Source organism: Poecilia latipinna, unplaced genomic scaffold (genome assembly GCF_001443285.1).
Source record: "Poecilia latipinna isolate Pla-1442-1.1 unplaced genomic scaffold, P_latipinna-1.0 Scaffold2395, whole genome shotgun sequence".
In the NCBI taxonomy this organism is placed as follows: domain Eukaryota; kingdom Metazoa; phylum Chordata; class Actinopteri; order Cyprinodontiformes; family Poeciliidae; genus Poecilia; species Poecilia latipinna.
Genome location: NW_015115011.1, coordinates 70,684 through 85,626, shown reverse-complemented (window position 1 = coordinate 85,626; position 14,943 = coordinate 70,684). Strand labels below are relative to the sequence as shown.

At 42.1% G+C, this 14,943-nt stretch overlaps 1 protein-coding gene across 2 annotated transcripts; it reads right to left on the bottom strand.

The window, feature by feature from the left end:
• Positions 1–697: 697 nt before the first annotated feature.
• On the bottom strand, positions 698–9,505 carry LOC106937639 (histone acetyltransferase KAT6A-like). Of its 2 annotated transcripts, none has more exons than XM_015019259.1 (3): positions 8,883–9,505; positions 5,774–7,263; positions 698–3,958 (listed from the first exon to the last, which is right to left on the bottom strand). In XM_015019259.1, the coding sequence occupies exons 2-3, from the start codon at positions 6,479–6,481 to the stop codon at positions 3,947–3,949; spliced, it is 720 nt and encodes a 239-aa protein (XP_014874745.1). In that variant the 5' UTR covers positions 6,482–7,263; positions 8,883–9,505; the 3' UTR covers positions 698–3,946. The 2 variants fall into 2 exon arrangements, with proteins under 2 accessions (XP_014874745.1, XP_014874747.1); XM_015019261.1 differs by lacking the exon at positions 8,883–9,505 and adding an exon at positions 7,388–8,855.
• Positions 9,506–14,943: the final 5,438 nt, after the last annotated feature.

The window sequence follows — 14,943 nt, the reverse complement described above, 5'->3', positions numbered from 1 at the left end:
TGCACTATTATAGATGTTGCAAACGGGGATGAGAAGTTACAGAAAACACCAAACAGCTCCAGTATTCCCTGCTAAAACAGAAGCTTAGAGAAAGACAAGAAAAGGAGAGAACAATGAAGAAAAGAAATAATAGAAGAAGAAAAAAGTCAAGATGGACACACAGGAGAGCAAACCTGATCACTGAAAATCTCAAATTCCTGAACACCAACCAGCTTCCAGTCACTCTGTAACTTCATGAAATATCAAACTCCCCTGTCTTCCATCAGCTCTCCATAAAAACATTAACTCTATATACATAAATATCTATGTAGAGGTTAGCCAGGGAGCAGAAATCTTAACGACAGCATCAAACGGCGGGCGGCTGGCCAGCCTCCAGCCGTTACTTCCACAGCTGCTCCACACATTGGCTCTGCTGGGCAGCAGCTCTGCTGCAGACATGCTGCCAGTGCCAGATGCCACTCACTGACTGGTGGGCTCAAGGTAAACGCTCCCTGCTGGGTGATAATGCCAGAGGACCTCCATTTGTCTCTGCACCGCATGGAATTTTCTTTGACTAGGTCACTGTTTTGATCTAAGCCACTCTGGCGTAGCTCCGGATGTACGCTTAGGGTCCGTTTCCTGCTGGAAGGTCAGTCTCTGGTCTAGTCCAAGTCTTTTGCAGGTTTTCATTTATTGGTGGAGTGTTTTGTTTTTTTTAATAAAAGAAGCAAAAACAATATATATACTTTGCTTCATTCTTAAGTACTTTGTGTTTAGCACATAAAAATCTAAATATTAATGTTTGCGGTCCGAGCTGATAGCTTGAGGGAAAAATAGCAAAGAGGTTCTGATGCTACGGCAACGAGACGTTTACAAGAGAATAAATATTTTCCTTTCTTCACAAAAAACAAAGAAATTACAAATTACAGAAAATATCAGAAAAAAAAAAAAAAAACACTTGCTTTCATTTCAATCACCCCTCATGGGAAATAACACGGAATCAAAGCTCAAAGAAATATGAACTGTAAAACACGGCTGTAGGGAGAAAATTTGCTTCCGACAGGGGAGCACCGATTTACAGGCCAGTCGGTTTACCGGCCAGTACTTATCAGTGCCAATTTCTTTAATTTTGGAAAATCGGTGCTCAGCCAAAAATCTGCAGTCAGTGCACCCCTCGTTTCTGAATTAAAAAAAAAAAAAAAAAAACATTTCTGAATCTCTAGACATTCTGACTGGATTTACAAATGCAAACAAAATCCCAACGACATGCTGTGACTGCAGCAGAAGACGGGAAAGAAAACACATCACGGCAGTAAAAGTCTACCGGTCAATCAGCATTCGCTGTGAGGATGCGATAGCTCCTGGAGCTGGAGATACGGTAGCCACCGAGAACGAAAGACATATTACATCAGGGGAAGGTTAGTGGGACGGTTTGGGGGAGGGGGGGGGGCTAAATGTGAGGTGTGTGTAGCGAACGCGTCGGGTTTTTCACACGTCCTCGCCGTGACACGGCCTGGCTACGTGGAGAACTCTGGTTCACCCCGCTCCAGCTGTTAGGGAGAGGGCAACCAGCGGGCAGGAAGGCTGCCTTCACCTACTGTGATTGGATGAACAACAACAACACCACACACGCTAAAGTACATAACCACACACACACACACAGCTGAACGTTAAGCCCGTCCCACCTAATGGCTGCTCAGGGAGGCAATGAGCTTTGCCACCTATACATCCATGACCCCTAGTTGACTTCCCTCACCCATTTCTCTCCCCCTTCATGACCTGGCAATGGCACCCTATTAGGGGAGCCAGAAATAGGCTCTGGGATCCCGTTTGAATAGAACGCCCCCGATGCAACCATCAGCTGCAACCGAATGCACAAATCTCCCCGCAAATGGGGTCAAAGCTAGTGCTCAGCCATTTGTTTTGATTTCCCTCCACTCGCCCTCTCTCACTTCTTTCCCCTGGAAATCATATCTGCCAGCGATCATGCGAGGCGATGATGCGCCAGTGGAGAGCCCAGCGAAGCAGAGTGTAGGGATGGAGGGAGGGGGGAGTGATTACGCAACAGCAATCTCTGCCTTTATTTGTGGCGCACAGTTTAATCTTTTTGACACATATGCCGCTCACACCGGCGGCGTGGGCGATAACCCACGCCGAGTCGACGGCGATGCTGGGAAAACACAACGGAGTGGCGACAGGAAAAGCGATCAGATTGACTCGAATGCCAACATCCGGAACGCTGTGGCAATTTTGTGATTTTCTCTGAAGGCTGGAGGAATGACTGACTTTGTTTCCTTCTAGAGTGCATCTGGTATTTTGTGGATGTTTGATAGTGAATAAGGAAGTGAATCCTAGCAGGGACCGGAAGATATTTAAACTTTATTTTGGTAGGTAAAATCTTTCGGAGCCATTTATAATCGGAGTGCCGGTTAATTGCGCACCGATTGGAATTTTCTGGCCGATCGCAGATTTTTAAAAAACCTGATCAGCTGATTCTAACTTTGGTTGATACCCGCTCCAGCTCCAGCATAAGTTATCTCTGTAAAATAACTTATGCTGTCAGGTAGGCTTAAAAAACTAATAAAACCAGCTCAGTTTGAGTATTATGTTCTTCGAAATACACAGCTTTGCACAATCGTTTCAAAGTCCTCCCACTAGTGATAATTTGATGCTGATGTGTGAAAAGATGAAGTATTTCTATTAAGTATTCTCTCAGCAAAGTATAATTTCACAACATGCTCAACGTTCTTCACTTTAACTGTTGTGTTTTGTGTTGGAGTTACTACTTTGCTCTCTTAATACGAGTTTAATCTTGTAATTAAAGATGTATATATTAGTCTCTTCCTAATGTTCAACCATAAACTCGAAATAAATAGAAACTTTAAAACACATTTGTCAAAGAGGACAACAGGCCTTAGACTCTGTGATTTAATCAATAGAAATCGATTTATCACCCAGCCCAGACTTTTCTTTCACAGAAATTGGTTTTGCATACAAATTTTGACCGATTGGCCAAAATATAGAAAATTGGGGCCGATCAAGCGGTTGATCGGTGCACCCCTCATGTCAGTCTGTATGTTCTGTGAGAACCAGAGTGCAGCTTGTGTACAAAACAAACTTTTGAGCCAATCTGCTCACTTTCAGCAGTTTCACACCCAAAAGCAATATCCTGTAACAACTTGTTGATTCGTTGAGTTTATTTTTTTAGAACTGCAAACCAGCATATTAAAAGTACAAACGTATTACTTAAACTAATGTTTGCCTGCCCCGCTCCAGAGAAACAGGTCACTCTCCGTTTTTTTCCCTAAGAGGGTCACCATGTTGGGTCGACCCCACGTGACCCCCTGGTCTCTGGGCTAATCCTTTCGTCTGGGTTTGCGCTGTTGGCATCCTCACCGTGTTTGGCACCCCGGATCTTAGACAAAGCTCGCAGCGAGCCAAAACACTGGTCAGGTCGACAACGTCTGGGTAACGGGCCAATAGCGGAAAGCGCTCAGGTAGATTTAAGACGCGGTAACTCGGGGTATCAGGTCTGCTGAGGTTAGCAGACGGCTGCTTTCTGATCAGGTTACAGAGGTGGGTGTGTTCCCTCTCTCCTCTGTCGCCTGCATGTCTGCCTCCCCCACCTCTTGTTCTGTCTCCCTCACTTTCCTCTCCCTCTTTCTCCTTCCAGAGGCCAGAAGCTTGCATCATCCAGGCCTCGCCCTCTGGCTCTGCTACACGCCACCTCCTCTTTTCTCTTTCTTGTCCGTGTTGCTTCCTTTTTCCCTCGCTTTCCTTCTTTCTTCTTCGCATCTCCTGACAGATGCTGACAGGGAGCAGCCCTGCAGCTGGTCTGCGCTCGCTGCAGGAGGCTGGGAGCCACATGACTCTCTAAGCCTGACCTCATCTTCCTCTTTTAACGGGTGAAAACAAGTCTGCCGGCCACGGACGAAAAACAAACAAGGCATACCTGTGAAGGCATTACTCACGTGCCTGTCTAAAAAAAAAAAAAGAAAGAATGAACAACATGGCAGTGGGATAAAGCCTTTAAAAATAGAGATTTTATACCAAACAATTTAGCGTTGATGATTCATGTCCCAGTTTAAGAGCTCAATTTTCAAATTACTCAAAATTATCATGCGAACGCTGGAGTTAACTTTTCGGCAAAAAAAAAAGTTGATATCCCTGACTTCAAATGACAAATATGTTTTAAAAGCCTGACAATCAGCAGAAGTTCATGTTCTTTGTAACCAAACCAGGTCATCCTGATTGGTTTAAACCAGAAGCTTTTACAAACCAAACAAGTCATTTTTGCCCTTGGTGCGGCTAAACCAAACCTGTCTGGAGCCATAAATGTTAAATAACCTTTCATAAAAAGAAGACTTCAGTATTTTTTTTACAATAGGAAATTTGTGGTTACTTTTAAAAGAATCACCATTTTTACCTGTTTTTAGGCTTTCAAAACAAAGAAAAACATAAAATACTTGTATATAAAAAAAATTATGAATACATTTTCTTCTATCAGATGTTGATGTTAGTGGAAAATTATTGAAACAAAAGGAAAAAAAAACTTACTTTACAACATTTTGATGAGGAAAAAAAATTGGTATGCCCGATATATCGGTATTAGCATCGTATCGGCCGGTATTAGCAATGTTTTTAAGATATCGTATCATCTGATAAATAAAACTGGTATAAAACCGATATTAATAACAGATACGTACTTCCATCATTTGTTTTTGTGGGGACGAGGATGAGGTCACGCAGCAAAGGATTGTGGGGAATTTAATTGAACCAAAGAAGCAGTGGTGAAGTTGATGTTTTTCCCAGCTATCGTCGTAGTAGTAGAGAAATATATACAATACATATATAATATCGGGTGTCAGCCATAACAGCAACAATAATAGGGGTTACTGGCCCAAATGTTCAAATCGGTGCATCCCTAAAAATAAAACAAATACTTAAATATTAGTAATAGTTGTGTCATTCTGCTGTCAAAATTTAATGCAGGTTTTATTCCGTACATAAAACTGCTAAAATCTACATTTTTTTTTTTTTATTGTTGGTTCTGCACAGTTTTAGTGAAATTAAGAGCTGTGGTTTAAACCAACTGTTTTCAATGTTTACATCATAATAGTCTGACACCAGACAGAAACACTGCTGTAAATTAACTTGTTTTCACGTCAAGCTTTTACTAAACTCTGCTTCAGTTATTAGCAATACTTATCTGTCCTTTAAAACCCAAAAAGCTCAAGATAAGCAACAGATAAAAATGTAAAACGCAGCAATATGAGGCACTAAAGAGACGTCGCAATAAGCAATAAATTGCATGATAAATTAAAACAAACTCAATAAATTCCATTTGAATGATTTATTGCTTCTGTTTTCTCTCCCTTTCTACCAAAAACTGAATGATAAGAGTCTTCAGTCTGGTGCTCTGGTCTCAACTATGACTTTTTCTGAAAGATGATTTTGTTTAGAGAGTCTTCATAATTCAATTTATTTGTCGTTTCTGTTGTTTTCTTTATTTATTTTGGATATTTCAAATGTCTTCCTGTTCCAGAGTTAAATGTTCATTAGAATTTAAAGTTTGTTGATCTTTGGGAATGTGTTCTTGTATTATTATGCCATTACCATTGTATTACTACATAATGGTCTCAAAACAACAATATTATTATTGCCTATCACAATAACTTCTGGAACAATTTATCGTCCAGCAAAATTTGTTGTGGTGACCGGCCTGATGCCAACTGGCGTAAATCTGAAAGTAATGGTGTTTACGTCTGGACTGAGATGCGTTTGGTGCCGTTACCTTGTCCTTCTCGTGAGGCAGCAGTCGAACGGGCGGCAGCGTTTCCAGCGACACCGTCCCGGTCCCATCGTCCTGGCAGCCACCGCCTCCGCCGCCGCCTCCGCTGCGGCTGACCAGCTGGAAGGTCTGCCCCTGCTTGACCACGCGGCCGTGCGCCACCGCTCTCTTCAGAGCTACCCTCAGCTGCTGGTGGAAGAGGCCGGCTCCTATGGAGCCGCTGCTCGACAGGTAGGCCGCCACGTCCGCCTGGCACTTCAGGAAGCGCTCCACGTTCTTCAGGCTGGAGCCGCCGGGTTCATGGAGGCCCTCCAGCGCCCGCTTGATCAGTTTGTTCCAGTCGAGTCCGGGTTTCTTGCCGGAGTGCGAATGAGACGTGCTGCCAGAGCCATTATTGCTACCACCTCCCGTTGATGCAGCTGCACCACCTCCCACTCCGCCGCCTCCGCCGCCTTTTGGCTTCGGCAGAGACAAGCGCCCAGGGTTGTCTGGGTCTTTGTAGGAGTTGAGGCCCTTGTTGGTGACCTTAAGGATGGTGCCATCCTTGACGCTGAGCTCCAGCTGCTCCAGAACCGTCTTGCGGTCCAAACCGTGGGACATCGACACCGCATTGCAAATGCGCTCCTCCGACGGTCGCTGCTTCTGCTTCTTGACCTTCTTGATGGCCTCTAGGATCCATTGGGTGTAAACCGGGTTGGCCAGCTTCACCATAGCTGCGGCCTGAGCAGATGCAGTGGCCTAGAGGCCTTACCGCAAGGACCGCAAACGAAAAACAACAACAATAACAAAAATACAAATACAAAAAAAAAAAATAGATAACCGTGAGCCAAGTAAATGCCTGGCCTGCGCCGTAGCGCCGCCTCCTCCTCTGCGTCCTCAACCAGCTTACTATCCCTTGTCCTGGGGCCGCACAGAGAGTCCCTCAGAAGCTGAGTATGAGCAACGCGGAAAGGAGCTGTTGATCATAGCACAATCTCCCCCGAGCCGACCCGCTGCCTGGTAAAATACGGTCCACCTGCCGCCCGCTCCTAACCAGGTGAGCGTGCCTGGCAGGAAGCAGGAGGAAGTGGAAGAAGCAGCAGATCTTTCTTTTGAGAAATGAAACCCCCAGAGAGCACAAAAAACAACAAAAATACAGGCTGATTTCTTAATTTAGGGGGTAGAGCTCACAGTGACAAAAATAAAGTCCTTCTTCCTTTAAAGTCTTAAAAAAGTCTGTTTTCTGCCAGCGGTGAAGTAAACACGTCGTAGTTCGAGTTGACAGATTCGATCAAGGTCTCCTGAACATGAGATTTGTGTTACAATGTAAAGAGAGGAAGGAAGCAGAGTAGATAGCTCCAAATCCACTGATTCTTTTCTTCTTCTCGTCTCCACTTGTTCTTCTTTCACTGATGTAGGATTCTCATCTGTGGAGTGGAGGAAATTTCTCTCCACAGGGAAGAAGTCAGGTTTGATCACCTTCAAGTCCACTGTGCCTCAACAGCTGATGAAAACTGTAGAAAACATTGAAGAGAAACAAATTGTCAGAAAACAGACAGCAAACATGTGAGTCTGTAAAAAAAAAAAAAATTATATATATGCAGCAGACCCACGTGTAACTTCTCCAGATTTTGTTACCTGCTAGCTATTTCTTTCAAAACCGTAAAGATTCACCTTCTGCCAGGCATATTTTTAAAACAAGCATGCATATTCTGAATGGTGTTCTAAGTATATGATTAAAGACGGTAAAATAAAACAATAAAGTTCTTAAGTAGTCTGAGCTACTATAACACATCTGTTGGATCAAACCACACTGGCCACATCAAACTTATTCAAATCCCTAAGCTTCCTGCTTCTAATAGGCTTAATATATCCCATCCTATCCACTAATGGTTGCCCTGATGGAAAGATAGTACCGTTCACTTCCCCTGTGAGAGTGGTCAAGGTGTAATGCCTGATCAGTGTAAACAAAGCCATGCTTTCCTTTTCACATAAACAATTCAAAGCTGCGAGCTGAGCTCTGATACGTATGAACATGCTAATTACTCAAAACATCGTCATTACGGGACAATACAAAGTATATAATTGAGTTTTAATGTGGCTAACGCTAAACGTCGCTTTATATAAAAGGTGCTGCGTCCCAGGGACAAATAAAACAAACGAAACACTCCTGAAACCTGGACAACCAGGTCCAGCCACCTGGTCAGCTGGGTTGCTAAATGTAAACACCATGTAGTCAAACGCACACACAGCTAGCAAACATTAGCTCACAGGCTAGGTAAAAGACCAACCAGAGTCATTTGTTGCATTGTTAAAGGATTATTATTACATTGTGTTGTTCAATTATAATGACATACTTCCAGTCTGACACGTATTTACAAACAAGAGTGCCCCGTTAACCGCTGCTGTTTAGGAAGCTAACGTTGTAGCCCGCGAGCTAGCGTTACCACACTGTTACTAACGTAACTCGCTAACCCGAGACGTAAACAGCATGTAACGAGAGAACGGATAACACTCCAGCGTAAAAACGACACAACATTCCCGCTTTGGTGGCAATTTCCAGCAACACAAATAAGACGAGGAATCCTATTCTGAATGTCATGATACTAACGTGAGACTGCGGCCTTTATATAAGAGGCACAATGCAACTTGCAGACGGCCATCTCGGCTAGCGGGCAAGTGCAACACTGAAGGTATCTGAGCAGCGGACTCTGCAGCATTATGCTACGCGGCCTAGTTCTCTGCACACAGGACGGGCGAGCAGCCTCTGCCCACTAACACACCGTCCCTGCAAAGCGGGTCTCCACCTAAGCTGACTTCCTCCCTTCACCAACCGCCCTCTTGTGTCGCTTCAAGCCTGCGGTGAGGTGGAGAGACAAGGCCGCCACAGCGGAGCGCCTAGGCCTTTGGTTTCCCCTCCTCTCGTAGCCCCCCTCCACTCAGCCACCCACCCACCTCCGCGAGCACCATCCCTCCGTACCCCTCTCTCCCGCTACCTCTCGCGGTTCCCCCTGAAAGCCAAAGCTGGTCCGGTTCTGGTTTCCGAGGGAAGCTCGGGTAAAGCTCACCCTGGTAGAAAAAAAAACAAAAAACAAATCTCCTCAAACCCTATCCGACTCCCGCTGCTACTCACCGGAATTTCGTGTCGAGCCGCTGCGAAGAAGGTGCCAGAACCGTGGGGAACGAAGACAACAACAAGGCTAAAAATGCAGCCAGAGGACCAGGGGCTCTAGAGCCGACGCCATCTTTGAGTGAAATAGGAGCACGGCTGTTGGGGGAGGGGGGAACACTGAGCCGTCAGGCAGGGCCGAGGGACCGTCTGCATGGTGCGAGGCGCAGATCCAGAGGAAGAAAAATCCACTGCAAGGCGCGGGGGCGACGTGCTGTTGCTATGAGAGGGGTGTGGATAACGCTTGAGCACATGAAATGGAAGAAAGGGACAGATGGTGGTGGTGTTGGAGGGAGAATGAAAAAAAAAAGAAAAAGAGATGGTAGGTGCTCATGCAGCAGAGATTCAAGGGAGCGTCTGCCTTTCTCTTAAAAGTTAACGTTAGAGGGTATTTAAAGATCAAAGTAAGACACACTTCCTCATTGCAGTGTGTTGTAGAACCTGAGCATGTTTATTTAACTGGACTCATCAGATGTTGCGGTGTGCAGGTATTTGTTACAGTAGGCATGATGGAGCATGTTATTTATCTGCAAGTGCAGAGTAGTTTGCTGATGCACTGCTGATCATTGTGCAAATAAAGGGGAAAAATAAATAAATTATGCTAAATATCTACTACCGGTCCATCAAGGTATATTCAGTGATAAGACACCCTATATTAAAATAATTTATGAGTTTTTAAAGCTGCCAGCGCGACATCAGATACAGTATCTGGTGACAGGTGGAAGCAGCATAATGTAAAGGAATGATAATGATCTTATTGCATTTCAATCTGCGCTGTGCTCGATTTAATTGTAATTCCCATCAAAGAACCCACAAAGTAATTCCATATTATTTTCCAGTTTTGCATTCTGCTGTGCTGCACACAAAAATAGAACAACGGCCATTGCTTGGTAACATACTGCATTTATTGGGGGACAAATATTTGTCTTCAAACATTTCTTACCTAAGATAATTTGCAATGTCAATCTGTAGTTGGGCAGTAATGAAGAAAAAAAAACATATATGATACAAAGTGAAAAATCTGAAGTAAAAATATAACCCAATTAAGAAACTGCAATAAAAAAGGAGTAAAATACTCTTTGGGACCTTAAGAGAACATGTATTTACATGGTACCAGTTGTACCCTTACAAAGAAAAATTGTTTAGGCTTGAAAGTTATGCTAACACAGTAATCATTTAAAGCACATTTAATAATTAGCGCTACTTGTGAGCTGAGAAAATAACAAATAAAAAACCATAAATACATCAGCAGGTAAAAGTCTCTTTTACGTGGATGCTCATGAACATAACATTAAATTTGGCTTCTCCGCGACTTCAATAAGTCTTCTGAATGCAAAAAAAAAAAAAAACTATAAACAATGTGGAAAGCAATTAATTATTGCTGCAGTTGGTGGTGGAAATGGGGCCTCTGAATGAAATCCTGCTAAGGGCCTCATGGAATCTTTTGCTAGCTATGACAACAGCAATGTATTTTATTGGCGTGATATGGTTTTAGTTGTGACATTCACAGCTTATAACTTATAAGCTGTGAATGTCGTACCTCAATATGTAAACAACAGTGTATTTGTCAACCTGTCTGGTGTTCAAGTTCTCTTGAGTACTCAACAGTTTCAGAGTTAAATTGGGCCACCTCTGCAAATAAATTATGAATACTTTAATGTGTTGCTCAGATTTAAAGCAAACACAACAGATGACATGTTTATATTAGTGAGAAATAACACATGTACATGTACTCTCAGAAGTGGTTAATCTGCTGTTAAATCTCTTGTAAGAAATTAATCAAGATCACGATAAATCAAAATTAGCTTCATAATTTCCATTGATCAATATATTTTAAAAGGCAACTTTGCTTCCTTTTTATTTATTGTTTTTGGTTGTTGGATTTTATTTTGGATATTTATTAAATATCCAAATTAAATTCCATATTTAATATTAAATTCCAGTTGTAGTGTGGAGTGTTCTGTTCAAAATTTAAGTTTATTACTTTTTGAGAGGGTAAACTTGCATTATTGTGCCAATATATTATACTTGAAAATGATCTCAAGACAACAATATTATCATTTGTTGCGATCATTTCTGGAACAATGTAATCATCCAGTAAAATTTTAAATCATCACAGGCTTACTGTGGATACTGTAAGTTACTCTCAACTTATTTGTTTAATAAAATGCTTCTTCAAGCCAGGGCTTATCTTGATAACGTGGCACCTGTTTTGGGAATCTGGCATATCTTCATTTTCTATTATAGTGTAAAGCCGAACGCTCCCTCCGTGGAAATTAAATTATCTCGGGCTTTGTGTAAAATGATGTGTACAGCGGTCCTCAGAGACGGATTACGGTGCCTTATAGGGGACAATTAGAGTTGATGTTTTCCCATGTTGGAAGTGCCTTGTGAGAGGGTGAGGCCCTGTCAGCGCAGGCGGTGATCAAATAAGGTCACACTTTACCTCGCTGTTTATCTCCCTCCGCTTCTTCGGGGACGGATAAATCACATCCCGGCGACAGGACACTAATTATAATTAACGGCGGTGTTATTACAGAGATAAATAGTGTGAAGCGTTAACAGTCGAGCAGCTATTAGTGCACCTCCTGAGGACTCACATTACGTTTAGTGTACAGTAGTGCGAGCCAACAGATGGACAATACTCGGGAGAAGCTCGCGCCACTACGACCGTGGTTGCCGGCCATGAATAAATAATACCGTGGTATCATGATCCGTGTTCACCACAACAGACACGAGTGGTGGGATGAGCGCAGGTCCGGTCCAAGTCTATATGGGGTCCTATCCAGGTTTTACTTGGGGCCCACCATACCTATATGTCAACAATACTTTATCGTTCCTAAGCTTTTTTATATGTGCAAACATACTTGCTATCGTTAGCATTGTTTGTAATTAGCTTACATCATACTGGTGTTGTTATCGCTATTGACTTTAAAAAGACGTTTTTGGATTTTGAAATGCAGAGTGGCGTTTAAGTGTGCTGTATTATTTTAAGTATTATCAGCTGATAAACAGTGAACATATAGTAAACAAATTCAAAAGTTTATATCTTCCCAAGAGAGGCAGCAGCCAACAGTAGGACTTAACGTACCACACATGTAACAACTAGAAAAATAATAGAACAGGTGTGTTAGTGATACATCCATCCATTTTCTTACACCCTTGTCTCTAGTGGGGTCACCAGGGGTGCTGGTGCCTATCTCCAGAGAGACATTTTGGGCAAGAGATAGACAAGACAAACAACCACGCACACACACACTCACACCTAAGGAGAATTTAGAGAGACCTGACTGTGGTTCTCTCCGTAGTAGAGAACTCCATGCAGAATGACCCCAGGCCAGGATTCGAACCCAAGGCAACAGTGCTACCAACTACGCCACTGTGGCGCCCTATGAGTGATACGATCATTATCTAATCAATAGAAGAGTTGCTTTCTGAAATCTGAAATTTGGCCAATGTTGACCAGAGTTTCTCGCTTCTAATTAAAGTTGGGACGATATGAGATTGTCATGGTATGACAACTTAGGGTAAATAAACTGCAGTTTCACTCTATTATTTATTATGATATATTAATTTAAAACATGATCCAAATGTTGTTTTTTTTATTATTTTTAATCTAAAACCATTTTTTTTCTTTTGAAAAGGAAGAGCTATTCCTACTGCAGCTGGAGAATAAGACATTAGTTTAACAGTTCTAATAATGTTATCCATAAAATTGGTTGTTATTGGGATTCTCTTCACAGAGGTTCAGTTACCATGAGCTCAGGCTGCTATAGGCTGCTGGAATACAAACTGACCACTTTTTCTTACTTTCCTCTACTCCCCAAATTACATTATTTATTATTTACCTTAACAATAGTTACATGAGAGCTCCTTTAGTTGCTCCGCTGCTTCTCCTGCTGCAGCTAAGCATCCCCAACCATGACACTTCCACCTCTATGCCTTTCAGGTATTATGAGCTTCCTTTCCATAATAAGCTGAATTTGGCTCATATCTGAAATGTCACCTGTTCGGGTTTAATTCAGTTTTTCACCTGTCTGTCCGAAGAACATTATTCCAGAAGTCCTCGTCTTTGTTTATGTTATTTGTAGCAAACTTTAGTCTGGCCTTCGTGTTTTTCTAGAGGGAACAGAGCAAAACTAAACTAAACTAATAGAATGGAGGTTTAAACAGGGCAATCATCCTTCAAAATGCTGAATAGTCATGTTTTCATCACAGGTGCCTATGTGACTGTAGTTATTTTAAGTGGGAATATATGTGTGGGTGTCCTAATTTATTCTTCACCAGAAATTGCATTTTTTTTAACTTCTTTGTTTTAGAGATATTTTTTTTCCATTTTTCTTTTATGTTCTTTTATGAATGTTTTAATATTGTTCAAATTGCTATTAAATATTCATATATTCAAATGTCAAACAATCACCATTGTAAGTACTGAAGGAGAGGGGAGTTGAGAGGAAGTTGAACATAAGAGAAATCAACGCATAAACAGTTTGGCAGAATAATGACACCACAACGTTTTCCTGACATTACATGACTATATTCTAAAGCTTGGAGGCCGAAATGAGTTATTCGCTTTATGTTGCTTCATGCCAGTAAAACAACATTTGAAATGCATTAATGTATTTTACAGGAACAATTCACGTTAATTAACATTTCAGGAAATGGACCAGAATTAGCCAAAAGGCTAGTTTTCATGTGCTGTCCCCGGTCAATGGGTAATTCATCTTGCTAAAAAAAAACAACAACAAACAAAGGTTATACAAAACAAGGTCAAGATGACTTAACTACACAAATGTTGTCTATAAATACAATCACTACAAGCAGTAAATACAAGACAGAGGAGGAAAAATGTATAAGAAATCAAATTTAATCCTTCATCTAGAGGGGAAAACACAAGTGGTCTCATGAAATTCATGATTTGGCTCAAAACTGTAGCAGTGTTTTTTTGTTTTGTTTTGTTTTAACAAAGCAGAAGGAAGCTAATGAAAAGTTAACCAGTGTAGCTGAAATAACTCTGCTTTTCAGGAGCGGAAGGACGACCGATAGCATGGAAATCTGGAAAACAAACCCTGACTGACGTAAACGGTGTGATTTTCTGTTTTGATAAATTACAACATTCTTGAAAACTGGACAAGTTTCCAGTTTGTATTTTTACACACTTAATACGGCTGAATGGACTGGAAGCTCCAGACACTTGGCTTGTTTTCAGTTTTTGGAGGAGAGAGGGAGACGAGTAATCCTTTGCTTCCTTTCATCCCCCTTAATCCGCCTTTTTTCATTTCTGTTCTCTGAGCATCCACCTGCTAGGGGCCCTGAGCCCCCAGCAAGGCCCGTCAGTGTCCACCTGCCCCCTGTGGCCCTCCCCTCTGCCCTCCTGCACACACACAAACCCACGCACACTCCGTCCACCTGATGCACAGCACTGCTTTCTGCCCACTGCCTGAAGGTTTAACTGCTGGACATTTGCCAGCCTGAAGAAGTAAGACTTATTTTCTTTTTAAAAAACAATATGAATTAATCTGAGGTCGCTTTATTGTTGCTGCTGCGCTTATTAATTGTAAGCTGGATATAAAAGCGTTCGCTGGCGGACCGGAAACCTCGTCGCTAATGCATATAAAATATGGTGGGACCAATTTCCTTTAAACTCAATAACTGTTTACAAATTGAATCTGAAAAGATGTCTCCCGTATCACAGAGACCTCCTGGAATCTGGCCAAATTAATATTGAAATTGAATCCTTGGCAACTCTGATTCCTCTCTGTACGGCTAAAGTTTTAATTAATGAGACTCAAAGTGCTGGAACTTATCAAATCGGTCTGGTGATACATGAATAAATATTTATTTCTGCCTTCTCCCGCATTAGTTTGTCTTCATAAAATACAGACATATGAATGTGTGTGTGTGTGTGTGTGTTACACAGAGAGAAATATTTGAGTTGTTTGCTCTCCCCTGCATTAAAAAATATAAAACCAACTGAATTTGGGCCCATGGTGATCACGATTTTATTTTGGCGTTGTTGGCTAGA